Source organism: Sinohyriopsis cumingii, chromosome 16 (assembly GCF_028554795.1).
Source record: "Sinohyriopsis cumingii isolate HCF-2022 chromosome 16, ASM2855479v2, whole genome shotgun sequence".
Lineage (NCBI taxonomy): Eukaryota > Metazoa > Mollusca > Bivalvia > Unionida > Unionidae > Sinohyriopsis > Sinohyriopsis cumingii.
In genome coordinates, this window is record NC_142976.1 from 15,319,912 (window position 1) to 15,344,010 (window position 24,099).

The window sequence follows — 24,099 nt, forward strand, 5'->3', positions numbered from 1 at the left end:
AAGTATATAATGAAATTCCTAGAGATCACACAAGAATGTAAAGATACTATAACCTGGTCAGTCTTATTTAGTAGAGCATGAGGTTTTCCTGGCTTTCCATTGGAAATTTTGGTGGTAAGAAAAAAAACCCAAATGATATTAGAAGTCAAATGCAGTATGCAAGGGACTGTCCTTCGTAAGCCATTTTAATGAAAGGGGATCCTTATGAGATCAAATGTATGTTTTGGAAGAAGAATCAAATATGTTTAGCAAGAAGAAATCAAATCTTAGTGTACAAACAGAACAATCCAAATGATCAACATCTCTTGGCAAATGAAACAAGCGCTTCATTCAGCAAACATTTTACTAGCAAAATCAAGAATAAATATGATGTTAATGCAGGAATTGAGGAGCATAAACTATTTCTGTCAGCACATTTCAGTATTCTATTCATTCTGATTACAAATGCAGTGCTAAGGCAGAGGATATTTCATTGAATTTCATGTTGATCAAATGCAGTAAAAAAAGGTGTTGCAATTGTCTGCAAAACCTCTCTCATAAGATCTGCTAACTTCATAGATGGCATGAAGGTTGATGTTATTGCTGGCATAGAATTTAAATTTCCAGATTTGCAAAATGTATAGATTTTTGTTTATGTATGCCATCCCTATTTTATGGCAAAGACTTGTACAAACTGAGCTGTATTCAAAATCTGTATGATCAGTATTCGTATCTGGATAATGTGCATTTTACTGAGGATTTCAATGCAGTAGCTGAACCAAATGCATTCAGAGATTACAAGGACAGGATATTTCATGAGTTCTTAAGACATAATAATCTAGTGAGTGACGGTCATTGAACAGTATGCACTGGTTCCTGTTATACATTCATGTCAGCAAAAATGGTGATATTTTGTACTCTTGGATCAATGCATAGGCAGCAGCATACTGAATACATACATCATTTCAGATAGCATGTGACATCTGAAAACAGCCTTATACTTACTTCCCTTCATACAGTTAAATGTGGGAGAGATTTATGAAGAGAAATACCAAAGCTTGGAATAAAATATGATGCTGATACTTCAAAAAGATATCAAACAGAACTGGATCATTGACTGAAAACTTTGAATATTGATACTATGTCAGACAATATTGATAGATTTTATGGGTGCATTATTACTGCAAAGCAGCAGTCAAGCAACATCATTCCCCCAAAGTAAAAATTAAATTATTACGCCAAAAACCATGCTAGTCAAAAGAACTTAAATAAGCACATAGACTTCAAAAGATAAGCTATGTATATATGGATAAATGAGGAAAGACCAAAGGGTAGTGAATATAAAGCTAACGAGAGACTTTAAAAACCTACAAAATCTAGCTATAGAAATACACCTATCCCCAATAACTCATGCACAATGGGATCCAAAAACATAGAAAGCACTATATCCTTGCTGGACATTGAGAAAACACCTGTGGGGGGTGTAGCAGGGGTCCATTTAATGGCTGATTACTCATTTTAAAATTGCATTGGGAATAACTGTCAATAATGCATTTTTTTCTAATAAGTTATTTGTTTTTATGTAAAAATGACCCTTATTTTCAAGATGTCCAACCACTGAGAGATCACTAACTTTATTCCAACTGGTTTCAATAACTTTTCATGTGTATGCGAAAACATTGTGTATTACATCACTGCTTTATGTTGTTGAGTAGGCTGGTTCCCTGATCATTACATTCCCTGCTTTGCTCTCTACTCTTGTGGAATGCAACTCAAGAAGCATACTAAGCATTAACTAAGCTAGTTATTGATTCAAATTCAAATTTTATTTTTACAAAATGGAACATTTAGTTTGTGAAACAGCAGTCAATATGGAAAGTATGCCTTGATTTCATTGCAAGTAATAGTGAAACTTCTCATCCATGAGGGAATCTCCAAGTGCTAATTCAGGAATTAAAAATTAATTACAATCTCTGAAACCAGCTTTTCATCAATAAAACATATCTGTGAAACAGAAATTTATATCACTTGATATTCATTTCACATATTTATCTTGCTTTCATTGATCACATTTGTGAACGAGTATGCTAGTTAAGGTAGTTTAAATATATTTTATTCTCCCTAATAATTGTAACAGTGATCTACTACTGATCGCTTTAAATGAGTTGACCTAACACTAGACTGGGGCTGCTAGCTCTTACGTAGGTTGGATTTACATACGTTTTAACTTTTCAATTAGTCCACCCTCTTTATTTGATACAAAAGATGTAACTAACATGGTATTACAAGGCAGTCAGCTTTTAAATCAGTGCAACAATACAACAAATACTACCACTCCATTGGCCTAGTGGTTAGAGCATTCGCCTCGGATGCGAAGGTCATGGGTTCAATTCCCAGCCAAGTCATATCAAAGACTTATAAAAATGGTACTAACAGCTTCCTCGCTTGGCACTCAGCATTAACAGGTTAGTGTTAGGTCAAGTCGGCCTGGTGTCAGGATAATGTGACTGGGTGGGACATCACGCTAAATGTCTGCGACATGATGCCCCAGTGCTAGACATTACTATATATAGTAAGTGCAGGAATCTGATGTAAACATTTTTGGAGTCAGTGTCAAATGAGGCAAACATATACATTTTTTCAGTAAATATCGATTGATGGTGTTGTGTGCATCATGTCACTTTCATCGTAAACAGATTTGCCAAATATTATGAGGACATTCACATCAAGCATTAGTTGAATATTTGGACTGGTTCCCAATTGGCCATGGAGTGAGATAAAGGAGGTGTTTTGTCAACTTATGCATACAATGTTCACAAATGACTTGCAGATCCAGCTGGGGATTGGTGGATTTGGAACAAAGACTGGATCCATAGCTCTGGGAAATCATACCTTGCTGACAATATTTCACTTCTGGCTACTTATTCAAGCAGTCTGCAAAAGCATATGCCTGCGGTAGAAAGTGGTGATCTGAACTTAGTATCATAAAGACCTATGTTAACTTCAGTCCACAAAACAAGAATTATGGCAATATGATATGGTATCTTGTGTTGTCACGTTGCCAACTGCTGATTCTGCAACACATCTGGCACACCAGATTAATTAAAATTTTATGTCACATGACACAATAGTGAAGGCATGCAAGAAAGGTAAAAACTCTTTCAAGGTCTGTTTGGTATTGGCAATAAACTAAATGGTTTAAACACTTTGGTTGCTGCAGATGTGATCAAAAAGGTAATATTTCTTTCAATGTTTTATGGCAGTGAATAATGGGGTAATATTTCACAAAGTGACCTCTCTTCACTAGATAAAAAAACTGCCAAACATTTACTAAGCTTTCCAACACAATAAATATCAGATATTGCTCTTTGAATGCTAGGTTGGACATCAGTGCAGTCCAAAACTGATAGGAGAAAATCAACATTTTACACAGATTATGTTTGATGCATAAATGATGTGCATAAAAAACTAGTCTTTAGCACTGACAAAGTTTTAGTATTTGCAGCATTCGCAAATTCCAGATAAACAAAACTGGCGAGCAATGGAATGGATGAAAATTGTTAGGTTTGAAAATAGCTTCTGAAGAGTATGAATCTCTAACAAGCCCGATTTTGACAAATTCTCCTTGATGCATGAATCCTTGTGACCTGCCTCAGTATAGCGACAGGCTAAAATAGAACAAAACAGTAAGTATTTGCTTGTATAGATAGACTATGGCTTGTATAGATTAGATTATGGGCTTGTATAGATAGACTATGGCCTGTATAGATAGAATATGGGCTTGTATAGATTAGATTATGGGTTTGTATAGATAGATTATGGCTTGTATAGATAGACTGTGGGCTTGTATAGATAGATTATGGGCTTGTATAGATAGATTATGGGCCTGTATAGATAGACTATGGCTTGTATAGATTAGATTATGGGTTTGCATAGATAGATTATGGCTTGTATAGATAGATTATGGGCTTGTATAGATAGATTATGGGCCTGTATAGATTAGAATATGGGCTTGTATAGATAGATTATGGGCTTGTATATATAGATTATGGGCCGGTATAGATTAGACTATGGGCTTGTATAGATTAGAGTATGGGCTTGTATAGATAGATTATAGGCTTGTATAGATAGATTATGGGCTTGTATAGATAGACTATGGCTTGTATAGATAGACTATGGCCTGTATAGATAGACTATGGGCTTGTATAGATTAGATTATGGGTTTGTATAGATAGATTATGGCTTGTATAGATAGATTATGGGCTTGTATAGATAGATTATGGGCTTGTATAGATAGATTATGGGCCTGTATAGATAGACTATGACTTGTATAGATTAGATTATGGGTTTTTATAGATAGATTATGGCTTGTATAGATAGATTATGGGCTTGTATAGATAGATTATGGGCCTGTATAGATTAGACTATGGGCTTGTATAGATTAGATTATGGGCTTGTATAGATAGATTATAGGCTTGTATAGATAGATTATGGGCTTGTATAGATAGACTATGGCTTGTATAGATAGACTATGGCCTGTATAGATAGACTATGGGCTTGTATAGATTAGATTATGGGCTTGTATAGATAGATTATAGGCTTGTACAGATGGACTATGGCTTGTATAGATTAGATTATGGGCTTGTATAGATAGACTATGGCTTGTATAGATAGACTATGGCTTGTATAGATAGATTATGGGCTTGTATAGATAGATTATGGGCCTGTGTAGATAGACTATGGGCTTGTATAGATAGACTATGGGCTTGCATAGATAGCCTATGGCTTGTATAGATAGACTATGGCCTGCATAGATAGACTATGGCTTGTATAGATTAGATTATGGGCTTGTAAAGATAGCCTATGGCTTGTATAGATAGACTATGGCCTGTATAGATAGACTATGGCTTGTATAGATTAGATTATGGGCTTGTATAGATAGATTATGGGCTTGTATAGATAGACTATGGCTTGTATAGATTAGATTATGGGCTTGTATAGATAGACTATGCGCTTGTATAGATAGATTATGGGCCTGTATGGATAGACTATGGGCTTGTATAGATAGACTATGGCCTGTATAGATAGACTATGGCTTGTATAGATTAGATTATGGGCTTGTATAGATTAGATTATGGGCTTGTATAGACAGACTATGGGCTTGTATAGATAGACTATGGCTTGTATAGATTACATTATGGGCTTGTAAAGATAGCGTATGGCTTGTATAGATAGACTATGGCTTGTATAGATCAGATTATGGGCTTGTATAGATAGACTATGGGCTTGTATAGATGGACTATGGCTTGTATAGATTAGATTATGGGCCTGTATAGATAGACTATGGCTTGTATAGATTAGATTATGGGCTTGTATAGATAGATTATGGGCCTGTATAGATAGACTATGGCTTGTATAGATAGATTATAGGCTTGTATAGATAGATTATGGGCCTGTATAGATAGACTATGGGCTTGTATAGATTAGATTATGGGCTTGTAAAGATAGCCTATAGCTAGTATAGATAGACTATGGCCTGCATAGATAGACTATGGCTTGTATAGATTAGATTATGGGCTTGTATAGATAGACTATGGCTTGTATAGATAGACTATGGCTTGTATAGATAGACTATGGCTTGTATAGATTAGATTATGGGTTTGTAAAGATAGCCTATGGCTTGTATAGATTAGATTATGGGCTTGTATAGATTAGATTATGGGCTTGTATAGATAGACTATGGGCCTGTATAGATAGACTATGGCTTGTATAGATAGATTATAGGCTTGTATAGATAGATTATGGGCCTGTATAGATAGACTATGGGCTTGTATAGATTAGATTATGGGCCTGTAAAGATAGCCTATAGCTAGTATAGATAGACTATGGCCTGCATAGATAGACTATGGCTTGTATAGATTAGATTATGGGCTTGTATAGATAGACTATGGCTTGTATAGATAGACTATGGCTTGTATAGATAGACTATGGCTTGTATAGATTAGATTATGGGTTTGTAAAGATAGCCTATGGCTTGTATAGATTAGATTATGGGCTTGTATAGATTAGATTATGGGCTTGTATAGATAGACTATGGGCCTGTATAGATAGACTATGGCTTGTATAGATAGATTATAGGCTTGTATAGATAGATTATAGGCTTGTATAGATAGACTATGGGCTTGTATAGATTAGATTATGGGCTTGTAAAGATAGCCTATAGCTAGTATAGATAGACTATGGCCTGCATAGATAGACTATGGCTTGTATAGATTAGATTATGGGCTTGTATAGATAGACTATGGCTTGTATAGATAGACTATGGCTTGTATAGATAGACTATGGCTTGTATAGATTAGATTATGGGTTTGTAAAGATAGCCTATGGCTTGTATAGATTAGAGTATGGGCTTGTATAGATAGACTATGGGCTTGTACAGATAGACTATGGGCATGTAAAGATAGCCTATGGCTTGTATAGATAGACTATGACCTGTATAGATAGACTATGGCTTGTATAGATTAGATTATGGGCTTGTATAGATAGACTATGGGCCTGTATAGATAGACTATGGGTCTGTATAGATAGATTATGGGCCTGTACAGATAGACTATGGGCTTGTATAGATAGACTATGGGCGTGTATAGATAGATTATGGGCCTGTATAGATAGACTATGGGCGTGTATAGAAAGATTATGGGCTGTTATTTCTCAAGCATAGATAGATATGTTTATTCAATGTGGGAATGTTTAGATAGACTTGATACATCATATTTGTGTTGCATGTCCTTATATCTCAAGTTTCAAAAACTCTTTCTAGGATGTCCTGACATAACTTTCCGATGAGCCAACATGCTACATTATTTAATGCAGTAGATGAACTGCAACTACAATATTTTCTAGTCAAATGGTTACCAGTGAGAAATAAATGACAGAGAAAACTCAAGTTACTTGTCCAGTATGCAGCATACTTTGCCAAATGGTGTGCAGCTATGTTGTAATGTTTTGTAACCTGCATCTTTCACAGATCATGCAAAATCTAATTATGGATATAATACATTTATTATGAGTCTAATATTTTATTTAAGGCATGGATGAGCTGTATTGTTAGTCCTACTACACATATCTTTACATTTTGTTGCACAAAATTATTGATGTTGCTTCTACAGCTTTTTATGGACTTTCTCCACATATTGCCTGGCTGCATAGCTTGCCAACATCTTTCATTATTTGTATATACTAGGGTTTTTTTCTTTTATGTGGGTTGCTTTTTATTCTAAAGGCAGGATTTATGACTGTAATTAAGCAATTTATTTTACTTAATTATCATACCATGTAATCTTCAGTGGAAGGAAATAAAGATAATGATGATGAAGCAATTGACAAGTATTCAGCTGACAGCAGGTTTAAGGAAAACATAAATGAAATCAGATAGTGCTAGGGGATTTTTTTGTTTTTCTTTCAAAGGAAAATTATAAAAACTGACTTCCTTGTTAATTATGGAAAAGGCTAAAACACTAAAGAATGATTACTGCTAACCAGAAAACCTTTGTTTTACTTACATTATTATTGTTAATGGTGGAATCATACTGGTGTATAGGACTGGTGGAGGGTGGTGGTGTTTCACCCTCAATTCGACCCTCAGCTTCCATCAGCACCCTCTGGTAATCCTCAACACCAGCACTCACTGTTGGAGGCATACCACTGAAATATAAAACATTTTTAATTTACAACATGAAACTATTTCTACTAGAGATTTAAATTATAACGAAAACTAGCAGGTTTTGTTGTATTAGAGAATAAATTGTCTAATTATTTTCTCTGACTTCAAGAACATTTTTGAGACACAATGTGCAACCTATCAACCAATGTTTACATATATTAGTTAGACAAATGAATGAAATGTTATATCATGGCATTTTCTTTATACGAGTTTTCTGTCTCAAAAAAAGGAAGGTTGTGATAAAAGACAAGGCAGAGAAAGCATGTAGAAAGACAGGTATTAAAGAGAATTTTTGCAAAAACTGAAAGAGTATTATGTTGCCTTATTTTAATGATGGTCTGTGCAAGTAGGTTTTGTGAGAACTTGCCTGCATAGGTAAGTGATCTAAGAAAATAAAGTTATACTTGGTTAATTGGTTAAGCACTTCATAAATTATGCAATACTTAATGGACAATATATGGTATCATTGTGTACAAGTGCTTAGAAGATTCTGTTGCAGCTTCAATTAAAATTCCAGTATTTTTATTTGACATTAATGGAAGAAATTGCTATTCTATTAGCAATTTTATTTAAAAGTGTACAGAGAATGAATAAGTCAAGCTTATAGCAATATTCATATAATTCACACCAAAGACTTGTAAAAAGTGATTTTGAACAGTGTTTTTTAGTTTGGTGTGCCATCACCTTTCTACATTATATTTTGTTTGTTACACATGGTCAGTAAGATGGTAAAATTTTGTAGTATTGCAAATTACATCGATTTTCCCAGTCTTATTCACCTAGATGTTTGTTTTATGGGTGTCATGATAAAAACTTATTGGAAAAAATATCTTAAGAGATCAAGACTAGAATATGCAGCTACTGTGCACTTCTACACATGGTGCATACTCACGTGAATTGATCAATAATATTGACTGACTGCTAATCATGATTGATCAATAATTCTGATTCTGAAAGTGTGCAATAGTGGTGATAACCAGAAATATCATTCTGAGAGAATGAGAGCCACGCCTTTGCACTGAACAGCTAAAAATGAATCATGTATGGATTTACTACACTATAACCCATATAGTGTAAAGGCCAAAATTCTGATGACAGTGAACAGTTTCTTTCCAAAAAAAATAGATCAAGAAAAAAATGGTATGTATAAATTAATGTATGTATCAATCTTATTAATAAAAAATAACAATTTAGCCATATTCATTCAGCAAAAGATATCCACCTGTAATTATTTTACGGAAAAGTTTGGGTTTGCATAACACTGTAACCTGTTACAATTAAACTCAACCATCTTCTTTGTGCCGATAGACATCCATGTAGAGGTCTGAAAATTGGTCTCAAATTTTTCAAGTTCCTGGCTAGCCATCTTAATGGCAACGAAAACAAATCTTATGCACTTATTTTAAATTAACAAGAAATATACTAACAAGTAATAAATTAATACTTGTTTAGATGTAAGTATGAAATGTTTGATCTAGAAGAATTCATTAAAAACGTGAGGAACAACTGAATTTGATATATTCAATCAAATGTATGAGATTAGCTAGTAATGCACTTTTAAATATCTCACTGTACCATGAAAAGGTATAAATTCAAAGACAACTTACATATTCATTTGTTTAAGCCTGGATCCTTTGGAATCACTCAATGTTTGCTTTTTATTTTGTACTGTGGGTGTGATTTTGTTCTGAAATTTACAAAAAATCTAATATAAAATGTCAGCACATGAGGCAATGGTTTAAATTAAAAATATCATATTGAAAGAAAAGGTTTAATCTTTGTGATTTTCAAGACCTGGTAACAAATATTATTGCTAAATTACAAATTCAGCAAAATTTTAAAATGTACATATATTTACAATGCAAAAATTCCCCCCCCCCCCCCATATATTTAGCAGCTAAATTATTTTCAGACACATATATATATTATATACACATTGCCCAAAACAACTTTTTTATTCTTATATATTTAAAGATTGGTTAAGTAAACTTTCAGAACACAGTAATGCCTACACTGTTGAGATTCATTTGTCATGGACAGAAAAACTAACTGTAATTTCAAGTACATTTCCTCAGCACACAGAAGCAGACATTTTTATCAGCCAACTGTTTCAGCTACTGCAGTTTTCCTAATGTTGATTAAAGCTAAATGCTAGTTCAAACAACATTTTCACTAGCCAAGGCTCTGGTATGTTAACCCTATCTTCACCATGGCAGATCAATCAGTTATATCAGTGCTTTGTCCTAGCGACATCTATTGGATTTCAAGAGTCACCTTCCTTAGTATGTAATGCCAACTAACCAACTAACCAACAGCATGTAACAACAGTGCATTGTATGTAGGCCAAAAATGGTGGAGGTAATTGACTTCAAAAGGATACTTTGTAAGTTTAATAATGAAAGTATGACAACATACCATAGAGAAGCCATAACATGGTCCAGCAGTGGAAAGCTCATTTATGAACCCATTCCAGTTGTATGCTCCCATTTTCTAGATCATGAATGACAAGTGATCAAATATGAACAACCTGACTTTGATTGGTTGCAGTGGTTTGCTGCTGGATCCAATTAAATTCACAGACCTGAAGCACAGAAATATATGATCGATCCACCAAGGTGTCGATAGAGTTAATATATCGGAACCTTGGCTAATAAAGATGATCTAAACAGGTGAAAGATATGTAAATGTATATTAACCTTTGCTATACTGAGAGGTATGTAGAGCAAACAACATTGCTGTGTGCCACTTTCAATGGTGCTCCAAAAATCCTCATAGAAGAACCAAAACCCTAATACATGCATATATGTATTTTAAAAAATCCTTGAGTCAGTCATATATAAGACTATCTTACCCGTTTTCCTCTCTTGCTGCTTGTAATACTACTGACATCCTCATCTCTCTCTTTCTCTTTTTCCTTATCTCTATCCATGATGATGTAATCGTAGGTGGTGATCCCATGGTACACTGTGGGAATGAAATCAACATTTACCACCAGTATAATTTATAACAGTTTGATGTTTGCAATGTTTGGACATTCCTTCACTGCATTAACCTTCCATGTGAAAAAAGGTAAAGTGTTTGTATACACAAATACGGAAATCTGTTACACAAATTCACATAGTTTATAACTGGTCCATAATGAAAACCTTAAATGGACTGGACACAAAAATTGTTTCCTGCTTCTCCCTTTCCCAGATCAATACCCATGAAGATTAGTACACGTACTACTTAACAAATTTCTAGTTTTGATGAACAAGCACTTATTTTGACATTTTTTATTTACCGGATATGCTCATGTATAAGCTGATTCTAACTGCAAACAACACAGACCCTGGCCTGTTGTTGCATAATGTGTCAGCAGCTCAGGGTGCATCTTGTTTGTTCTACTGATTGGGCCAAACAGTATAGACCCAGATCTGCCAGCACATTAAGTGAAGACTGTTATAGGTCTATGCAGCTTGCAGCGGGACCAAACTTATATATGCAATAGTTCAAAATACACACAAGTTTTCTGCTTTATTCATTTGTTTATTCTAGTTAACTTGGAAAAAATGTTCCATTTTATCCAACATATGACAAAAGTTTTCAAAATTCTCTTGTAGGCATCTGTATTATTCATGAATGCACTAAGGCAGGGGAAGCATACAACCATTTTTGGGGGGGCTGGTGGAGAAAACATAAACTTTTTAAGGTCTCTGCCACAAGAGCATGAACAGTTCCTTGTCACTAAATGTGTATATTAATTAAAATGCATAGTTTTAAAAGGACTGCCTACATGGCAGTGGGACACAAAATGTGAAGGACTGGACTGTATGTGGCCCAGTAACTTTACATGCTTGCATTAAGCTACATTCAATACGTATTACAGTATCAACGTATTCTGCTTTTCCTCTGCAATTACTAAACAGAAGATCAGCCTAATATTGCAAAGAATTATCAGCTCAGGCTAACTTCAAAATTGTATTGTCTCATTCACTGCTTTCAAATTAATGACCAAATCAAACATTATGAAATTTAGGTTAGTCTGAATGTGAATTTTTTTGGCAACCTTGGTTCCTGGATTACAATAATTTGGTCATTGAAAATGTTTTTGGTAAACAATTCTAAATACCATGCCACATGATTCAATTGAACAAAGACAATAACAATAAATAATCCTTTGCATGAAATAAAAGGAAATTTTTATTGTAAATTATGTTTCTCTGAGAATACCTCTACAGTCAAATTAGTATTGGGAATGAAACTCTGCTGACTCTTAAATCCAGCAATTCTGGTGTGACCCAAAAAATGTCATCTTTTCCATCTATATATCATATGGCAATAAAAAATTAGGATCCATGGGAAGAAGCTCTTCCAATCTACCATAATTACCTCCCTTTGCTACAACTAGGTGGCTACCCATGTACCAGATGTTCTTCAGTTTAAACTTCTGCAGAACATCAATGAGGATGCTTGCACTTGTAGGAGGGCTTCATAGTAGTATGTTTGGATAAATATTCTCAGAGAAGCATAGTTTGTGATGCAAATATCTATTTTCCATCAGATACATTACCCAATCACATTAACATTAGAAGAATAATAGGAGGAGGAAATACATGAGAATCCAACCTTTACCATGAGTACCTTGTGGAGGAAATACGAATGGGATCCTTATGCAAAAGATGAAATTATTCTCCTTACACTATTAGGCTGCAAGACCAAGAATTATGTAAACCATATTAACTATATAAAGGTAACAAGTACATCAGTGGCATTTCTTTTTCAAAAAGAAAATTTTCAGGTGAATCCATTTAAAGCTACAAGCTTAATCTGCATTATGAGTTTATGAAAATGTCAATGGAGTCCAGTGATCACCTGGGCACCAGCCAGCTGTGCCACCATATTTGTTTCTCTCTGCAATGCCAGATCATAAAATATGAGCTTGTGAAGCTGGCAGTCAATGACCTTAGTGATGTCTTGGATCACAATGTTGCATCTGAAAATGAGGCTTGCAGTAATGGTTAGAACCTCATGTCTGAAAATGAGGCTTGCAGTGATGGTAAGAACCTCATGTCTGAAAATGAGGCTTGCAGTGATGGTAAGAACTTCATGTCTGAAAATGAGGCTTGCAGTGATGGTAAGAACCTCATGTCTGAAAATGAGGCTTGCAGTGATGGTAAGAACCTCATGAGCACAAAACTTAACAAGGAATATCTTATTTTCTGAAATGCTGGAGTGTGCTTCGCAGATGAACCACTTGAGCTAAGAAGCTAAAGCTTGGTGAGTTATGTCTTGCTTTCCCATCTTTACTGGGGAAAAAAGTCATCATGGACCCTTGAATGCCTTCCATGCATTTCATGCATCATCTATAATCATATACCAGGTTTTGCAAATCTGCCATTCTTGATGGATCGACTGAAGAAAGTAACAAACAGCCAATCTCTGATTATCAGAGACAGCAACCTTTTCTTAGTTATGAAGCCTGGTTGGATAATATCTGAATAACCCATATGAACACATCATGAGATAGATCATGTCCATCAAAAGTGGATGCATTCACAAGCCTAGCAGTCTGAAGCTTATCTATCAGAAAGTAAGTTGTCATGTGTAGTTTTAATTATGTACTAGAGACTGGCTTGAATTTATCAGAGTTAGCTATCAGAACTCAGGAAAGATTCCATCAGGGGAACAAGGTGAGTGACCAGGGCTGATTCGGATCAATATTGGCCAGCAGGTATGAAAAAGGTCCTTGTCATGACCTAATTATTCCTTCTCCCATGATGTGCCAGAAATCATGGAGTGGTAACTACTGATCATAACAGGTGCTAACTTTTTCAGTAAGCTAGCTGAGAAATTGAAGCTCACAATGAAGAGATGATGTCCTTGTACCAGCCTATAAAGACATGACATTCCTTTCATATGTCATCAAACTGAAGGGACTTCTCACTTGTGTGATCCTTCCATGTCTGAAGAGCTTAACTCCATTCTGCACAAGGATCTCTGAAAACAAGTCAGGAGTGAAGGAGAAGCCTGTCTGAAAACTTATGACCAGGGTTGTTTCAGCAGTTGTTAGTCGTTTCTGGACATTTCATCAGAAATGTCAGTTGCCAGAACAAGTTAGATGTTGTCCTAGGATTTGTCTCATCTGAGAGGAGCAATAAAAACAACTCTGACCCCTTATCTTCTGAATTATTCTTGGGAACAGAACATCAATTGCCCTGGCTTCTGGGTCCAGGAATGGAGAGACAAGGTGAGCAGCATGTGGTTCCACCTTGTTGCAAAGAGGTCTATCATCAGATTCACCCTAAGTGTGCAGATCTGATGAAAGACTGATTGCCACAGGGACCAGTGTGTGAAGTCTGGACAGGACAATGACCTTGCCAATGATGTTAACTTGTGCCAGGAATGCCAGTGCACAAAGTCCCAAACCAGGATACATATGTCTAGTGACATCCCCCTCCCTGGTTTAAGGGATAAGTCACCACTACAGAGTTCTTGGACACAATGAGGTCACATTCCCACAGAGCAGATTCTTCTTCCAGGGATGGAATGCATTGATTATGGCTTTCATTTTCAGAAGGCTGATGTGAATGGCATTCTCCTCTAGCCTCAACCGATGCTGATTTGTAGAGAAAGTGACTAATAGTTGCCCTCTCCCCTCCCCCCATTTTAGAAATGGACTGTAATATCCAGTTGGAAATTTTCCAGAGTTATCCTTGCCATGAACCATTCTCGGTTCTGACAGACACTGACATGGGTTGAGATCAAAATGGAATAATCTAACTGACACTGACATGGGCTGAGATCAAAATGGAATAATCTAACTGACACTGATGTGGGTTTAGATCAAAATGGAATAATCTAAGTGACACGAAAACTGGCAATACTGTGATAAGAGAGTCAGGTGCAGAGAGTGAATATTAATTCAGTTGAGGTGAAGAAGGTTTGCAAAACTCTCTTGCAGAATCCACTATCATTTAGAATCAACTTGATTATATGTGACAAACAAGGCTGAGTATAAACATTCATACCCTATTGAACAAAGTGCTGGGAAAGTGAGAGAGCTGTCTTATCCATGTTCACAAGAGACAAAAAGAAGATGAGGCAGTATATGTCCTGAATTAACCTTGAACTTATCATATTTTTTCAGTGATATTATTCAGATATACTGCTGTCATTGTTGAAGAGATTAACCTGAACAGGGTGACATTAATCTCCCTGGGGCTGAAATTAAGTCCGAGTGGGAGTATCTAGAAATGCAAAGTGAAGAAACCTGCAAGAAGCTGGAGGGATGGGATATGAGTAAAGACATCTGTTAAATTATGACTGATCATGAACCTGTCCCTCTTCATGGAAAGTTTTACTGACTGTGCCATCTCCATTCGGATGCTTGGAGGGACATGTATTTGCTAAGCTGAATTAAGTTTATAACTGATTGGAACTTTTTGTTAGCTTCTGGCACCAGGAATAGTCTTAAGGACAAACCCAGAAAGTTCAGCCTGTGACTTCGGTCATAGAAGGGGATGATAAAATGGAAGTTGGGAGGGTGAACACATTCCATAGCCCCTCCAAAATGACTTGGTTCACCCATTTGTTTTCTCAAAAAAAGTTGATCCAGTCTGACAAAAATCAAGAAGCCTGGTACCTACAATCAGATTGCCAGTGGGCATCTTGGGCAAAGTCACTGGCAGTGAATACGAGGCTTTGAGAAGGAGAAACAGTTTCTCGCGCCTCTATTACACACTCTGGCAAATATGAAGGGCATGTTGCTACATAAAGTTCAGCAGGAGATAAAATGACCGCCGGAGAATGAGGCTCAGTCTTGTCTTCTGCTAGTGATCATCTTGACACTGAGAATGATATAGACATGGGCCAAAAATGATATAGACATAGGCCAAAAATGATATAGACATGGGCCAAAAATGATATAGACATGGGCCAAAAAATGGAAGGTGGAGGCAATATGAACGGAAAATTTGTTTTTGTCTGGCCTGCTTCCTATAATCCTAAATGTTTGCATTTATGCCTGCATAATCGAATTGATTACAAGCTATTTCAGTCACTGTGTGAGTGCAAATCTATAGAGAATTTATTACAAGCTATTTCAGTCACTGTGTGAGTGCAAATCTATAGAGAATTTATTACAAGCTATTTCAGTCACTGTGTGAGTGCAAATCTATAGAGAATTTATTACAAGCTATTTCAGTCACTGTGTGAGTCTATAGAGAATTTATTACAAGCTATTTCAGTCACTGTGTGAGTCTATAGAGAATTTATTACAAGCTATTTCAGTCACTGTGTGAGTGCAAATCTATAGAGAATTTATTACAAGCTATTTCAGTCACTGTGTGAGTCTATAGAGAATTTATTACAAGCTATTTCAGTCACTGTGTGAGTCTATAGAGAATTTATTACAAGCTATTTCAGTCACTGTGTGAGTGCAAATCTATAGAGAATTTATTACAAGCTATTTCAGTCACTGTGTGAGTGCAAATCTATAGAGAATTTATTACAAGCTATTTCAGTCACTGTGTGAGTCTATAGAGAATTTATTACAAGCTATTTCAGTCACTGTGTGAGTCTATAGAGAATTGATTACAAGCTATTTCAGTCACTGTGTGAGTGCAAATCTATAGAGAATTTATTACAAGCTATTTCAGTCACTGTGTGAGTGCAAATCTATAGAGAATTTATTACAAGCTATTTCAGTCACTGTGTGAGTCTATAGAGAATTGATTACAAGCTATTTCAGTCACTGTGTGAGTCTATAGAGAATTGATTACAAGCTATTTCAGTCACTGTGTGAGTCTATAGAGAATTTATTACAAGCTATTTCAGTCACTGTGTGAGTCTATAGAGAATTGATTACAAGCTATTTCAGTCACTGTGTGAGTGCAAATCTATAGAGAATTTATTATGACCCAGGTTTAGTTTTAGTCTCTGGCAATCCCAGGGGACTATAAATAGAACATGTTGACTGTTTGTAAACCATGCAGCTAAGTCATGATTGGGCCTTGTGTATGTTTTAGCAAGCACACAATAAAAAATGTTCTATAAATATGTCCACAAATGAAAGTGTTCCTAAAGCTTCTTTTTATTACCTGCTACCATAAGCTACTGCTGAACCAGAACAGTGCTGCAATTTTTACAATGCAATCTCCTTCATTTGCAAGACATGAAGAAGGACAAACAAGAATTTTTAGGAACATAAGGATAATTTTTTCTACAATTGATCTTAACGATCTTGATACTGGTGAATTGAAGTAAAAAGCTGGCAAAATGTAAGCTAACCTCAAATATGACAAGAGGCTTGCTGGCCTTTTCTTGTCACCCACAATGGCATGAATGCAAACCAGACACATCAGATTCAAAAGGTTAACTGCAGCAGACCTCAAGAGGCTTGCTGGCCTTTTCTTGTCACCCACAATGGCATAAATGCAAACCAGACACATCAGATTCAAAAGGTTAACTGCAGCAGACCTCAAGAGGCTTGCTGGCCTTTTCTTGTCACCCACAATGGCATGAATGCAAACCAGACACATCAGATTCAAAAGGTTAACTGGAGCAGACCTCAGAGAGATCAAATAACATAAAAATAATGAATCAGCCCTTAAAAACACCAAGTGGGGAGTAAACGTGTTTCAAGGTGTCCAACAAAAGCATCTAGGCACTATTTAAGCTTTGGCAGTATCTGAAAATAATGGAAGTCAAAATATTTTTATGTCTGATTATAAATTCACAATTTAACCAATACTTTTAAAATCATTTATACTTTATACAAAAATAAATGTAACACAACTTACCTTTTGAAACAATTTTAATTCTGACACAACTTCAATGGTTAACAGAGAAAAAATGTTCATTGCATTTTAGTTTACATTTTACCCCAATTTAAACAGATTTTGAGCCAAAAAATATCTTCAAAACAATTTCTTTATTTTTTAAAATATGAAATCCAAATGATCAGTGTTATTTATATGGCCTTTTTCATTTTTGCTTAGATTTTCTTTTATGGAAAATGTTCATGTTTAAACAAAATACTGTTTTTTAAGGATGGTGCATGGAGTCTGACCTATAAATATTAGGTGGAAAGCTGAGGGTATTCTACATTGAAGTTTACCAGTACACATACGAGAGCCCAAACAATATCATTTAATCAAATCAAGATGTATGACAAGAATACATTAAAAACCACTAAATCAGCCACAAACAGAAATCACAAAGGTTTGCAAGTGATATTTTGAATGTAGACTTTAAAAAAATTGGTCATCACACCCAAACAAATAAAAATCTGTCACAGAAAATAATGATCTCAAGAAAATATGTACTTGCCTACAACAGGATGTAAATCCATTACTTACAGGGTACAGAGTTTTGTTCAATTTAGTGACCCACTCTGAAAGTCGGAGATTGAAGTTTATAACAAACTCACCTCCCAATTCTTTTCAATTTCTATCTAATGATGACAGAAGAGAATATGCATTTATCGCACACAAAACAGAACAATATCCAGAGGGGGGATAAGCAGTGTTGCAACACCATGTGACAAAGCCATTTATTCAACAGATTATGAAAAGTGTCCTGTGGTAACCCTCAAATTTCTTATTAAAAAAATTCAACTGTATTTCCTCTATTCAGACATTCTGATGCTTACTCGAAAGCTTACAAATATTTGGTATAACTCCATGTCTTCTTTGGCATGGCAATCTACATCTTTTACTCCCAACCTTTCCAAGTATGCTAAAAAATAATTGACTCACTGCCTTCAATCCATATGCTTTCAAGCTATAATATGACATTAGCTGAATTTTTTTTACAAAAAAAAGCTCTACAAAAAAATTATCTAACCTGCAAACTAAACAATGATTTAACTTCCCTATGTATGATTTTAAAAACTCAAAATCCTTCAAAGATAATTTTACCACTGTTGACAACAATATAAATGACGAAGCATATGTTCAAGATACCTGTGTCTTTTTATCAGATGATACAGGCAAAGCATAACATATAGATCTTAAATTGCCAGTTGTGACTTACAAAGGTAGCAGTGGAAACCAAAGAGATGGATGAGCAAGCCATCAGCAAGAATTCCCAGGATGAATGTAAAACCCAGAAGTACCAGCCATCCTTCACCAGTTGTCGGCTGATGAAAGACTTCAAATTCTGAAAGACAAAATCAAACATGATTAAGCCAAAGAATTAATATGACCAATAGCCAATCCCGAACTTTAACACACTGATACTTGGTCATTATTATTAAGATCCTATACAATTGCAGAAATAAACTTCACCATAATCATTTTAAAACTTAGGGCGTAAATTTTGTCATTCTCTTTGTGGCACATATTTCTCCCAGAGAAAAAGCAGAGTAGCCTAAGGTCAGTATTTATAACTGAAGCAAAGTAGGCCACATGAGATGAATACCAAATTAATGACTATTCATATAAGAAATAAACACCAACTTCTGACTAGTTAATAGGTCTACTGATATTGACCAAGCAGTGTCAGGTCCAGGGATATTTCACTGTATTAATTAATATGTTCATATGACTGTAAATTAGGGATGGACGAGTAGGGAAATTTTGCCAGGTATTGGGTACAAGTACCCAGCAGGGTAGGATTTTATTATTATTATTGGTCCCTCACGACTAAGCACACATCACCAAAATATCATGCTACTCAATCGGTGTTATATGCACTTGTGTGTAACAGACACACTTTCATCCTCAGTACACTAGTACAGGGAATGCACTCTGTTAAGGTTTCACCCTCAGTATAATAGTGCTAGGAATGCACAATGTTAAGCTTTCACCCTCAGTATATAGTACAGGGAACGCACTGTGTTAAGCTATCAACCCCAGTACAATAGTAGAAGGAATGGACTGTGTTCAGCTTTCATCCTTAGTATAATAGTATGGGGAATGCAGTGTTAAGCTTCCATCTTCAGTACAATAGTACAGGGAATGCACAGTGTTAAGCTTTCATCCTTAGTGCAATAGTACAGGAAATGCACTATATTAAGCTCTCACTCTCAGTATAATAGTACAGTGAATGCATTGTGTTAAGCTTTCACCCTCAGTACAATAGTACAGGGAATGCACTGTATTAAGCTATCAACCCCAGTACAATAGTACAGGGAATGCACTGTGTTAAGCTATCAACCCCAGTACAATAGTACAGGGAATGTACTGTGTTAAGCTATCAACCCCAGTACAATAGTACAGGGAACACACTGTGTTAAGCTATCAACCCCAGTAAAATAGTAGAAGGAATGGACTGTGTTAAGCTTTCATCCTTAGTATAATAGTATGGGGAATGCAGAGTGTTAAGCTTTTATATTCACTACAATACTACAGGGAAGGCTCAGTGTTAAGCTACCATCTTCAGTACAATAGTACAGGGAATGCAAAGTGTTAAGCTTTCATCCTAAGTATAATAGTACAGGGAATATATTGTGTTAAGCTCTCACTCTCAGTATAATAGTACAGTGAATGCATTGTGTTAAGCTTTCACCCTCAGTGTAATAGCTCAGTATAATGGAACTTGGAATGCACAGTGTTGAGCTTTCACCCCAAGTACAATAGTACAGGGAATGCACTGTGTTTAGCTTTCAACCTCAGTACAACAGTACAGTGAATGTATTGTGTTAAGCTTCCACCCTCAGTGCAATAGTACAGGGAATGCACTGTGTCAAGCTTTCAACCTCAGTACAACAGTACAGGGAATGCACTGTGTCAAGCTTTCAAACTCAGTATAATAGTACAGTGAATGTATTGTGATAAGCTTCCACCCTCAGTGCAATAGTACAGGGAATGCACTGTGTCAAGCTTTCAACATCAGTACAATAGTACAGGGAATGCACTGCATTAAGCTTTCAACCTCAGTACAATAGTACAGGGAATGCACTGTGTTAAGCTTTCAACCTCAGTACAATAGTACCTTGACAGCAGTGCATGTCTGACTCCAAACAGCAGTGACCATGTCACAGTGACCTTGACCCTTTCATCTTAAGAGCAAAAGGTTCTTTAATAACTGCAAGGGTAAATTTTTTATGAAGTTCACTGAGAGAAAATTGTGTCAAAACAAATTCATAATGTAAAAGCAAGTTTTTTTTATCTTAATTTGAATGGCTTAGGCTTTTATTTTGACCATTTGATCTCAACATATATAATTTAATTCACTGTCTTTTAACCCCAACACTCAGTAGGTTTCTTTATTAACAAACAAGAAAGCAATCCCCAAATTCTGGTCACTGCACAAGGTATAGCTGAAATCAAATGTGGCAGAAAGACACTGTTAGAACAGTATATACTCTGCCAAGCATCAGGTGTGTAAAATACTGTGTTATAGATTAGAAGTGTGAGAATAAATGTGAATTATTCCTCAAATTAACAAACAAAATTTTAGGGATAAAGCAAATGAGTTTTATCAAGAAAGAATTTTTGAACATGTAGGAAAGGACTTGGCAATAAGTCAAACCCATGTTCATTTCTTAGACTAATTACTGAAACAAAAATGATGAAATTCATAGAAATGTGTCCATATGACACGGATGCCCCAATTAATATGAATAATGATGCGATATTGAATGGCAAAGGGTTAAACTAAGCAGGGGCCATAACTCCATATGGTTGTCAGACAATAGTGAAAATTAAACTTTATCCAGGTCTTCCAAATGCATAGTACTAATTCAGTTTCAATTCATAAAGGCATTAGAATTACTGAGTGAAAAACAAAAATTGGTGATACATATAAATGCATCAGACAAGATGACAGAATAGGACATGATGGGGGACATCAAATGAACATAGGTTATATGTGTTCATTAGTCAAGTTGTAGCCATTGATTTCACTCAAAACAAAAAGTCTGACTGCATGCATTACTATTTTTTTTAAAACAAATTTGATTTAAGCCAGTTTTAATATGGAATTTGAGTCTTTCAGTCCTGATTAGAGGATCTACAGGACATCATTCCTTTGTACTGTGATTTAATATGTTCATCAAAAGATAAACTCCATTCCCTATTGGCTTTTGAAAAGTTGGGAACATAAGTTCCTCACTATTGCCTATATATATACTCCAAAGATATGGCAGCATCAAAAACATGAAACATGTACAATACAGCTGCATTTAAGTTAGTTTTTATACAACAGCTATCCTAAGCCTTCATAGGGCTTTTTGACCAAAATTCAAGATATAAATAAACAAAGATTCTATACTGCCGCATTTACATGTAGTCTGTAAATAAAACAAATATCATAAAGCTTTGCAGGTCTTTTTGACCAAATAACAACAGAACAAAAACCATCAACTTTAGTCTAGCAAATTTAATTATGCACTAAGATTTAAATACAAAGGTGAAGAATAGAATTAGCAATTCTGAGGAGCTCATGTCCCCAACTTCACGGTGAAGATATCCATACTTTCTCTCCATGTATCTCCCTTATTTTCTACAATGGAACCAAGAAGGAGTGATATCATAATATCTCCACAAAGGAAACATTCTGATGCAGAAACATATTTGTGCTTGCCAAAGTTCAGCCAAAAACTCAAATTACAGATGAAACTCAATGTTGGTAATTAGACAAGCAAACAATGTTAGTGACTTTATGTCCACCACCCTAATATTTTGAGCATACATGAAAACGTGTCAGTACTTTGATTTCTTACCTTGATCTTATATGAGCCAATAATAACACCTAATACATCGTCCAGTAGATAATTAACAAAACTGCATCCCACTATCTTAAACTAAAAGTTACTATTGAGAACTGGAAACATTGTTCTTAGACCGTGCCCATGAAGACAGGACCTCTAATGTAGGACAAAACATACTCTTTGCACTGATTAAAGGTGTCAACATAATTACCCAGGTACTAAAATTACTTATACAGTATAGTCCATGTAACCACCCACCCCTAACATGTTTCCAAGTTCAGATCAAAGATTATATCTGGTGATGTCATTATTGAGCCAGACACAGAATAACAAGTATAGTTCAAGGCTCATGTCATGTGACACTGATCCATTGTAGTCCTCCGTCTATTGATTTTGTATTCTTGACATGTGAGACCATTTGGCTATGTACGTCAAACAGTTTCCTTATTTTCTATTTATAGTAACTGTACATGTCATCCAAAGGAAACAGACAGGTTTTTTGAATTTGAAACATATCTGCCACTGATTCATTATAGTTTCATACACACTTAAGTAGCAGACCAGTCTATATTACAATAAAAACATAGCGCCAAATATGAAGTGAAACGGGCTTTATTGATGGATGTTATATGACTTAAAATGTTAGAGGAGAGGGATTGGTTAAAATGAAGAACATGTTGCATCAGGAAAAGGACAAATCAATAGCACTTTACAAATTTTTTAAGAAGAATTTCAGCGAAAGTTAAAAACATGTGATGTAGACTAGTTAAAGTGAATGTTGTGCATAAAAAAAATTTGTTTTCTGTCTGTATGGATTTAGCTGATTTGCCACAAGAATTTTAACTGCAGATCCAGATAAGTAGCAAAATTTATGTATGTTTTCAAGAATGTGTTCAGAATGTGCATTTTTGCCACTCGTATTAACAATAATTACATGTACGCTTATATCTCTTGGGGGACTGACAGGTATGAACTTGAGACAATGCGGTTCAAGCTCACATTTAATATAATTTCCCTTTGATCGGGTACCCGGGTAACCTATCTTTAGGATCGATGAGTACACGGGTGACTTTTTCTAAAATTTTGACATCTATAGTAATGATACAAAAGTGTAACAAGAGTCAGTAATAAAATTTACCAGGTAAACATGAAGGTGTGATGGAAGTTGGGATGACAGACAAATGAAGAAGGGGTTGGACAACAGGGGGAGGGAAATGTAATTACTATTATATCTCTTGCTGTTAGCAAAAAGATGGCAACAATAAATATACCCATGGCAGATATGTATATGAAAGAGACTGCATGTGACAGATACTTACGAGCTGACACGTTTGGAAAGGTATCTGTGGAATAGAAAAAAAATCATCTGAACCTCTTTAATTTACTAAAAGCCTAATGGTATATAAAATCCAGCCTGAAACGATAAAGTTACCAATGTAAATGGCATGATAAAAATGATAATATTTCTAAATGCATATTTTGTAATATAAGGTTCATTAATTCATTTTAACACAGATGAAATAACAACAAGGAAAATGCTACGTTTATTTTTACAGTACTCTACCATGGTCAAGTTTCCATCTGTCCTATACAGTTATAAGATGGATTCACTTTTCTTGTGCTTTTTACAAAAAGGTACCCTTTTTGGAAATGAGATTAAAAACATGTTTACATCTAAAGTAATGGTAAGTTAAAGTAAAAAATTAATTAAATACAGAAAAATTTCAATCTCAATAGCTTTAGGGGGTCAAATGAAAAC

At 35.3% G+C, this 24,099-nt stretch overlaps 1 protein-coding gene across 1 annotated transcript in view; it reads right to left on the minus strand.

The window, feature by feature from the left end:
* Nucleotides 1-24,099, minus strand: part of LOC149779980 (uncharacterized) — a 45,975-nt gene that overhangs the window by 13,033 nt on the left and 8,843 nt on the right. Inside the window, exons 6-10 of the mRNA XM_089936703.1 lie at nt 23,660-23,683; nt 18,719-18,844; nt 10,554-10,666; nt 9,310-9,389; nt 7,542-7,683 (exon numbers count right to left, since the gene is read on the minus strand). Coding sequence (XP_089792829.1) covers nt 7,542-7,683; nt 9,310-9,389; nt 10,554-10,666; nt 18,719-18,844; nt 23,660-23,683 — 485 coding nt within the window. The remainder of the gene's footprint in view (nt 1-7,541; nt 7,684-9,309; nt 9,390-10,553; nt 10,667-18,718; nt 18,845-23,659; nt 23,684-24,099) is intronic.